Source organism: Sapajus apella, unplaced genomic scaffold, assembly GCF_009761245.1.
Source record: "Sapajus apella isolate SASKATOON/1434 unplaced genomic scaffold, GSC_monkey_1.0 scaffold24, whole genome shotgun sequence".
Classification (NCBI taxonomy): Eukaryota; Metazoa; Chordata; class Mammalia; order Primates; family Cebidae; genus Sapajus; species Sapajus apella.
In genome coordinates, this window is record NW_022436964.1 from 8,536,358 (window position 1) to 8,544,980 (window position 8,623).

General features: G+C 44.8%; 1 protein-coding gene and 1 long non-coding RNA gene across 18 annotated transcripts in view; one reads left to right on the forward strand and one right to left on the reverse strand.

The window, feature by feature from the left end:
* Positions 1–8,623, forward strand: part of PRUNE2 (prune homolog 2 with BCH domain) — a 307,395-nt gene that overhangs the window by 275,394 nt on the left and 23,378 nt on the right. For all 17 annotated transcript variants that reach the window (XM_032290660.1, XM_032290671.1, XM_032290665.1 and 14 more), the window contains one exon: positions 8,157–8,255. In XM_032290660.1, coding sequence (XP_032146551.1) covers positions 8,157–8,255 — 99 coding nt within the window. The remainder of the gene's footprint in view (positions 1–8,156; positions 8,256–8,623) is intronic.
* LOC116559669 overlaps positions 1–8,623 on the reverse strand; it is a 79,184-nt gene that overhangs the window by 20,676 nt on the left and 49,885 nt on the right. The window lies entirely within an intron of this gene.

The following is an 8,623-nucleotide window of genomic DNA, read 5'->3' on the forward strand; positions in this document are numbered from 1 at the left end:
AAAAAAAACTTTAAATGCCATGTTTACCAGGTCCTGTATGGGAGTTTGGGGGCCCTCCTCAGCTTTTTTAAGTCTCCTACTTATATCAGCCGCCAACTGGGAGATGAAGTGGGTGGCTAGGACTGTAGCCTCCGCTAAGGAGGCTGGATCCAGCCGGGTATGGAGGATCATAGCATTAGTTAATCGGTCAAGGAAAGCAGCTGGGTTTTCATCAGGTCCCTGAGTTATTTCCCTTAACTTGTCATAATTGACTACCTTTTGGGCTGCGCTTTGCATGCTCGCTAGGAGGCACTGTAGCATTTGGTTTTGGCGGTGGCGGCAGCTATTTTGACCAGTTTGATAGTTTTAATTAGGGTTGGCCTTGGGGACTGCTGCTGTACCTACTGGCATCTGATTGTCTGTGAGATGCACCTGATTAGCGTGCGCCCCGGCCACCATAAGGATGTGGTCACACTCATCTGGGGTGAGGGTGGAGGATAGGATTACATACGTGTTATGCCAGGTTAGGTTATGTGCTGGGGTAAGATAGCGGAACTCTTTGGTGTAGGCAGTTGGGTTAGTGGAGAAAGACCCTAGGCGCTTCTCGATAGCTGATAGGTCAGAGACAGAAAACGGAACGTGCACTCGTACAACTCTCTTGGCCCCGGCTACCTCATGCAAAGGGCAGAGGAGTGGGGGGTGGGGGTCGTGAGAGCGGGTATGAGCACTGACAGGGGAAGTTATATTAGGGATTTGGGGAGGAGGGAGTTGAGGCCCTGCATAAGGAGGGGGGGTTGGTAAAGCGGGTGGGGCAGGACAGGTCTTCTGGGTTTTCGGAGAGTGCAGAGCTGGGCGGGGCTGAGGGCAAAGGCGGGGTTTTGGCTAACAGGACCTGGGCAGAGGAAGAAGAGCAGAGGGCGGGTCGGAGCGCAGATACTAAAAGGCCTGGACATAGGGGACCTCCAACCACTTGCTGTTTTTTTTGGCAAAAGTTATTTAAATCTGTTAGGACACTGAAGTTGAGTGTGCTCTCTGGAGGCCACTTAGACTGGTTGTTTAGAGAGTACTGTGGCTAGACCACGGTAGACAGGAAGAGCAGCCTTTTCTTTTTTTATGGAAAGGCCCAGTTTGGGTAAATTTTGGACTAGACATCCCAAGGGCAACTTGGGGTCTAGGTGGGACTCCTGATTACCCATAGTTTACTCTCTGTCTCGGGGTAATTAGGGGTGAGGAAGGATTATAAAAAGATATTATATCTAACATGGGCAGAAATATTCCTGTCCTAAAGGGGGTGGCTGAGAGAACCTACAGGCTACAACAATTATAATAAGAAAGAGAATAAAAGAGACAGAGCTAGGGCTATTTGCCACATGGCAGAGTTAGAGGAAATGAGGCCTCAGTAGTAGAAGAGGAGGAGAAGGAAAGAGAACAGAGTTACTTTTAGGGGCATAAATTCAGTAAAGGTTTCCTGCAGCCAGTGGTCTGTTACGCACTATAGAATTACTTCAAAGGAAGCAGACCTAACTCACTGTATATCAGCTAACAAGAGTCTAACAAAACTGGCGAATTTACAATAAAGACAGAACCACATATAGGATTGATTGACAAAGGATGGGTGCCCCCCAGATTGGAGACCAGTCTGATGCCTTCCTGGCCACATCCCCAAAGGGATGTTCCAGGGTGTCCTGGCTAAGGTGTACCCATATAACCCCCGGGCCTGGTCACCTCAGAACTTTCGGTCCTGAGGTGTATCACCATTATGCCTTATGACATCCCCGTGGAACCACGGGTTGAGGCCCACACAAACCCCGTAGCCGTTAGGCCGTGAGACTACACATAAACTCACTCATTCACTCACTCGTGCCGGGGTTAGGAAGAGAAACCGAAAGTACAGTTACTTCACAGACGGGAGCTTGTATGCCAAAGGGCTAGTTTGAGATTGTAAGTCAGGGATTTGGTCCTGCTCCTGGGCAGGGCCTGGGTTTGTAAATAGGGCTTCTGATTACCCAAACCTCAGCCGCTGCTGAGGAGATAATTGGAAGATGGGCTCAGCGTGCCAGGCTGCGCCACCGAACACCGGAGGATAAGAGAGGGTTCAGGAAGGTGGGGACGTCTCCCTCAGAATCCTGACCCTGAGAAACCCCTCACGGGGAGAAGACAAGAGTGTAGGGACGTCTCCTCTACGCTCAGGTCCTTGAGACGAGGCCGGGCCCTGCACCCACGGCGAGCAATGAGAAGGAGTCCCCGAAGCGGCCGCAATCATGAGAAGGGAGTCCACAAGGCAAGCAGCAGAAGGGGTTGTGGGCAACAGAAGTCTTACCTTGTGGTGGAGTGGCTCCCTGGTCCGGCTTTGAGTGGAGGAGTCAGTTTCCCCCAGGAGGGGTCTTAGAGCTCCTCCCGGGTTTCGGCACCAAATGTAAGGGTTATTGCCGAGTTTAAAATGAGGAAACTGAGGCCAGTATAAGAAAATTAAATGCCAATTTATTTAGCTCCCTGGCAAGGTCCCATGGTCCCGGGGAAAGGGGCCAGGGAAGTTGCGCCTGACTTCCCAAGGCGTGGGGTTTTATAGCGAGTGAGGGTGTCCTGATTGGCTATGAGGGAACAGGACGTGGATGGGGCAAGCTGCCATCGGTAGGTAGGTGGGATTTCCAGTGAGCGAGCCTCCCAGGGGGAGTGGGACCTAGACAGGGCAAAATGCTGTTGGGCAGGTTTTGGCAGGGCTTCTTTTAAATTTTGGCGGTGTTTTCCAATGGCGGGCTAGGTGCCAAGTGCAGAGCTTGATGTCAAGCATGGAGTGGTGACAGTTTTCAGGCGCGGAGAGGGATGGGCGTGTTCGAGCTCCCAGCGAGGCAACCGGCCTTACAGCAACAATAGCAATAGTGTTGTGGTAAATTATGACTAATAATGGCTTACATTTATTGAGTGCTTATTTGCATGATCTCATTTAACCTAATGACAGTCCTCTGAAGTAGATACTTTTTTGTTTTTTTTTGTTTTGAGACACAGTCTCCCTGAGTCACCCAGGCTAGAGTGGAGTGGCACAATCATGGCTCACTGCAGCCTCAAACTCCTGGGATCAAGCAGTCTTCCCACCTTAGCCTCCCTAGTAGGTGGGAGTATGCCACCACACCCAGCTAAATTTTTTAATTTATTTGTAGAGACAGGGTCTCATTATGTTGCCCAAACTGGTCTCAAACTCCTAGGCTCAAGCCATCTGCCTGCCTTCGCCCCAAGTGCTGAGATTACAGGCATGAGCCACCTTGCCCAGCCTGAAACAGCTACTATTGACTATTTCCATCGAATGGGAAAAACTTCTGAGGTTCAGGGAGGTCAAATAAATTGTTTAAAGCGGGAGCCAGCAAACATCGTTTACAAAGGTCCAAATAGTAAATAGTTTAGGCTTCACTGGCTCTATGATCTCAGTCACAACTACTCAACTCTGCCATTATAGAGCAAAAGCAGCCATAGGTAACATGGAAACAAGTAAGTGGCTGTGTACTGATAAAACCTTTTTTTTTTTTTTTTTTTTTTTTGAGACAGAGTCTCACTCTGTTGCCCAGTCTGGAGTGCTGTGATACAGTCTTGGCTTACTGCAACCTCTGCCTCCCAGGCTCAAGCAATTCTCCCATCTAAGCCTCCCAAGTAGCTGGGACCACAAATGTATACCACCACGCCTGGCTAAGTTTTTGTAGTTTTGGCAGAGACAGGGTTTGCCATGTTTCCCAGGCTGGTCTTGAACTCCTGAGCTCAGGTGATCCTCTCACCTTGGCCTCCCAAAAAGCTGGGGTTACAGGCATGAGCTACCATGCCCAGCCTCTGATGAAACTTTATGAACATCAGAATTGAATTTCCTATGATTTTTACATCATAAAAAAAATATATTTTTTTGAGATGGAATCTCGCTCTGTCACCCAGGCTGGAGAGCAGTGGCGTGATCTTGGCTCACTGCAGCCTCTGCCTCCTACGTTCAAACAATTCTCCTGCCTCAGCCTCTTGAGTAGCTGACAGGCATGTGCCACCACACCCAGATAATTTTTTTATTTTTAGTAGAGATAGGGTTTTGCCATGTTTGCCAGGTTGGTCTGGATTCTCAACCTCAAGTGATCTGCCTGCCTTGGCTTCCCAAAGTGCTGGGACTATACACCTAGCCAACATCATAAAATACTTTTATTTTTATATATTTTTAACCACTTAACCCAAAATCATTCTTCACTGGAGGACTATAAAAATCACACAGGCTTGTGCCTGTAATTTCAGCTACTCAGGAAGCTGAAGCAAGAGGATTGCTTGAGACAAGGAGTTCAAGATCAGCCTAGGCAACATAGGGAGACCCTGTTTCTGGAAAATTTGTTTTAAAATTTAGCTCTGCACTATAGCATGTGCCTGTAGTCCTAGCTACTCCAGGGGCTGAAGCAGGAGGATCACCTGAGCCCAGGAGTTCAAGGCTATAGGGGGCTATGATCACGCCACTGCACTCCAGCTTGGGTGACAGAGTGAGTCCGAGTCTCTGAAGAAAAAATAAAAAACTGACAGCAATCTGGCTTCAGCCATGGGCTATCATTTACCAACCTCAGGTCTAGGGTGACACAGCCTGTAAATGATAGACTCAGGCTTTGAACCCAGTTGTCTGCCCAATTCTAAAGAAAACCTACATCAAGTACTTAATAATTATATTCTACAATTTCATCAGGTAGGAGCCTCTTTAAAGATCCTCCTTTGAATCAATTTACATCAGTGTTAGAAACTTGTAGATCTGAAAGAAGAGACCACTAAAATGTATTATAGGTCTTTTCACTGCTGAAGGGTAACATCTATGGTAGAGGTATATGGCAAGTTCATTTTAAACAATGAGTTATTAGCAGTTTGGAGATTTCTCAAGAACTTAAAGCAGAACTACCATTTGACCCAGCAATCCCATTACTGGGTAAATACCCAGAGGAATATAAATCATTCCACCATAAAGACATATTCACTGAGCATATGTTCATCGCAGCACTATTCACAATAGCAACGATATGGAATCAACCTAGACATCCATTAATAGCAGACTGGATAAAGCAAATGCAGTACATATACACTGTGGAATACTACACAGCCATAAAAAAGAACTAAATCACGTTCTTTGCAACAACATGGATGGAGCTGAAGGTCATTATTCTAAGTGAGTTATCCTAAGAAAGCCAAATACGGCATGTTCTCACTTATAAGTGGGAACTAAACACTGACTACACTGCAGATACCAGGGCCTACTAAAGGGTGGAAAGTGGAGGAGAGTGAGGATCAAAAACTACGTATCAGGTACTATGCTCATTAACTAGGAGACAAAATAATCTGTACATCAAACCACTGTGACATGCACTTTACCCACATAAAAACCTGCACCTGTACCCCTGAAAGCAAAATAAAAGTTGTGGGAAAAAATGAGTAATTTGTCTGGATTGGGAAATCACATAGCTACATTGCTGTACTTAAGGAGCTCAAACTGGAGCAGACATGGGCAGACAAGTAAACGTAACAATACAGGATACAATCGTACTTTGAGGAAGTGATGACTCAAGGTGAGGGTGAGTTTGGGGGTATACCTTGTAGAAAGCGATATCTGATAATTAGCATCAAGAGAGGCTTTACAGAAAGAGACCTTCCCTCAAGGTGAGTTTTGAAGGACTAACAGGATTGGCCAGCTGAAATTAGGGAGAACAATAATCCAGGTTGAAGAAACAGGAAGACAAAACAGCAGATACAAATTCATCAATAAGGACAGAACATGGCATGTTCAGAGAACTGTAAAATTCCAGTGAATGTTAACACTGGAGCCGGAGGTTTTTCCTTTGCATGACTTCTTCTCCCTCTCAGTTACCCTCTCAGTCTTTTATCAAAACCTGAATTTAGCTCAACAACTCCACAGGAAGAAAAAGGTTTAATGTAGCATATCACAGGTACTGTGTGTTGACCCAAGACTTTTCAGGAGGGCCAGAAACTACTATATGTTGAAGAAGATTGTTCACAAGTCACCACCCAAAATTGCAAGTAAAGTATTAAAGATAGATGGATAGAAGAAACACCTCCAAAAAGCTTCTTACTAGAATGCATAGTAGTTACACACAAGGCAGTACAGATGGCAGACAGCTCAGCAAGATCCCAGCAGACTAAAAAGGCCTTTTCATTTGAAACATTCAAGACTGTTAGACCCTTGGTCAAATTCTCTTTCAAGTGGAATGATATATTTTTAAAATTAGTTTGGAATGACACAAGTAATCAGAAAATGCATTCTTCAGAAATGCATCCTATCATTACAGTTAAGACCAAGTTCTTCCTTTAACAATTACCAGTTCCTATTCCTAATCCCCATCCCCAGAGGCAAATTTCTTTTATCGGTTTCATTGGTATCCTTCCAAGTTGTTTTCTGTGCATTTACACATATCAAAAACGAACACATTAGGTGAAAGTTGCTTGTAATTTAAATCAATTATTGGAACTTATTTTTGAATGTTGGTTCATCTAGAATGAACGTTCAACCTAAAACTTTAAAAAAACACGATTTTTGAAAAATAAAAACCCAAATGCCCATCGATGATAGACTGGACAGGGAAAATGTGGTACATATACACCATGGAATATTATGCAGCCATCAAAAATGATGAGCTCATGTCCTTTGTAGGGACATGGATGAACCTGGAAACCATCATTCTCAGCAAACTGACACAAGAGCAGAAAGTCAAACACTGCATGTTCTTACTCATAGGCGGGTGTTGAACAATGAGAATACTTGGACACAGGGAGGGGAGCACTACACACTGGGGTCTGTTGGGGGGAAATGGAGGAGGGACGGGGGGGAGGTAGGGAGAGATAGCATGGTGAGAAATGCCAGATATAGGTGAAGGGGAGGAAGGCAGCAAATGGCACTGCCATGTGTGTACCTATGCAACAATCTTGCATGTTCTTCACATGTACCCCAAAACCCAAAATGCAATTAAAAAAAAACTAAAAAATGAGTTTACATATGTTTTTAAAGTATCATCAAACTTGGTAGATTCTGAAAGAACTAATGATAAGGTTTCTGTTTCTTACAAACAAATAAACAAGCAAACAGAGACAAATGAGCCATAAAGCAGTGACTATTCAGAGTAGCAGGAACCACTGGGAGGCTGTGAAATGTGTGGTCAAGAGTTGGAACCCCAAAGTCAGACTGCCCAAGTTAGGGCTCTGCCATTTACTAATGGAGACATTGGGCAAACACTTAACTGCCCTGTGTCTTTGAAAAGAGGATAATAACAGTATCTACCTCACTAGGCTGTCATAAGAAATACATGCATTCATGTACGTAAACCACTCAAAACAGCATTTAGTTATGCATGATCTTACTTATATGTAGAATCTAAAAAAGTTGAACTTGGGCCATGCTCACTGGCTCATGCCTGTAATCCCAGCACTTTGGGATGTCGAGGCGGGCAGATCATGAGGTCAGGAGTTCAAGACCAGCCTGGCCAACATGGTGAAACCCCATCTCTACTAAAAATACAAAAAATTAGCCAGGCATGGTGGTGTGCCCTGTAGTCCCAGCTACTCAGGAGGTGGAGGCAGGAGAATTGCTTGAACTCAGCAGGCGGAGGTTGCAGTGAGCCGAGATCGTGCCATAGCACTCCAGCCTGAGTGACAGAGTGAGACTCGTTGAATTTACAGAAGTAGAGAGTGGAATGGTGGTCATCAGAAGCTGGGAGTTGGGAACAAGATGTTGGTCAAAGAGCACGAAATTCCAGTTAGGAGGCATAAATTCAAGAGCTCTATTGAACAACATGGTGACCATAGCTAATCATGAGGTATTGCATCATAGAAAACTGCTAAGAGAGTTGATTTAAGTATCAAAAAAAGCATGTGAAGTAATACGTATGTTAATTAGCTCAGTCTAGCCATTCCACAACATACACATATTTCAAAACATCATGTTACATATTTTTACATGGCAATTTAAAAAATAAATGTAAAAAACAAAACATTACCACCACCACCACCAACAACAAAACAGCGTCTGGCACATTGTAACTAGTCAAATAATGTTACCCTCTTAGTAACAGTGCTGGGCCAAGGTGTTAAATGTATCAGAATTTTCAAGAAAAGGCAATAGCCTTAGAATGGATAAGATAGCGACAAATGATATATATTTTTTCTTTTTTTTTTAGTTCAAAATTCAGCAGTAAAATTAAATATGTCAACAGCTTATCAGAACTCAGTGGGCTGATCCCAATGGATTGCATTCACATTCCAGAGAGCATCATCAAGTAAGTCCTGACGGTTTCAGATATTTGTTAAGAAATAGTAGAAGTTGAGGCTGGGTGTGGTAGCTCATGCCAGTAATCTCAGCACTTTGGGAGGCCAAGTGGAGGAATCAGTTGAGCCCAGGAGTTTACAGTCAACCTGGACAACATAGCAAAACCCCGTTTCTACTAAAAATACAAAAATTAGCCAGGTGTGGTGGCATTTGCCTGCAGTCTAGCTATTTAGGAGGCTGAGATGAGAGGATCACCTGAGCCCGCAGAGTCAAGGCTGCAGTGAGCTGTGATCATGCCACTGTACTCCAGCCTGGGCAATGGGAGTGAGACTGTGTGTGTGTGTGTGTGTGTGTGTGTGTGTGTGTGTGTGTGTGTGT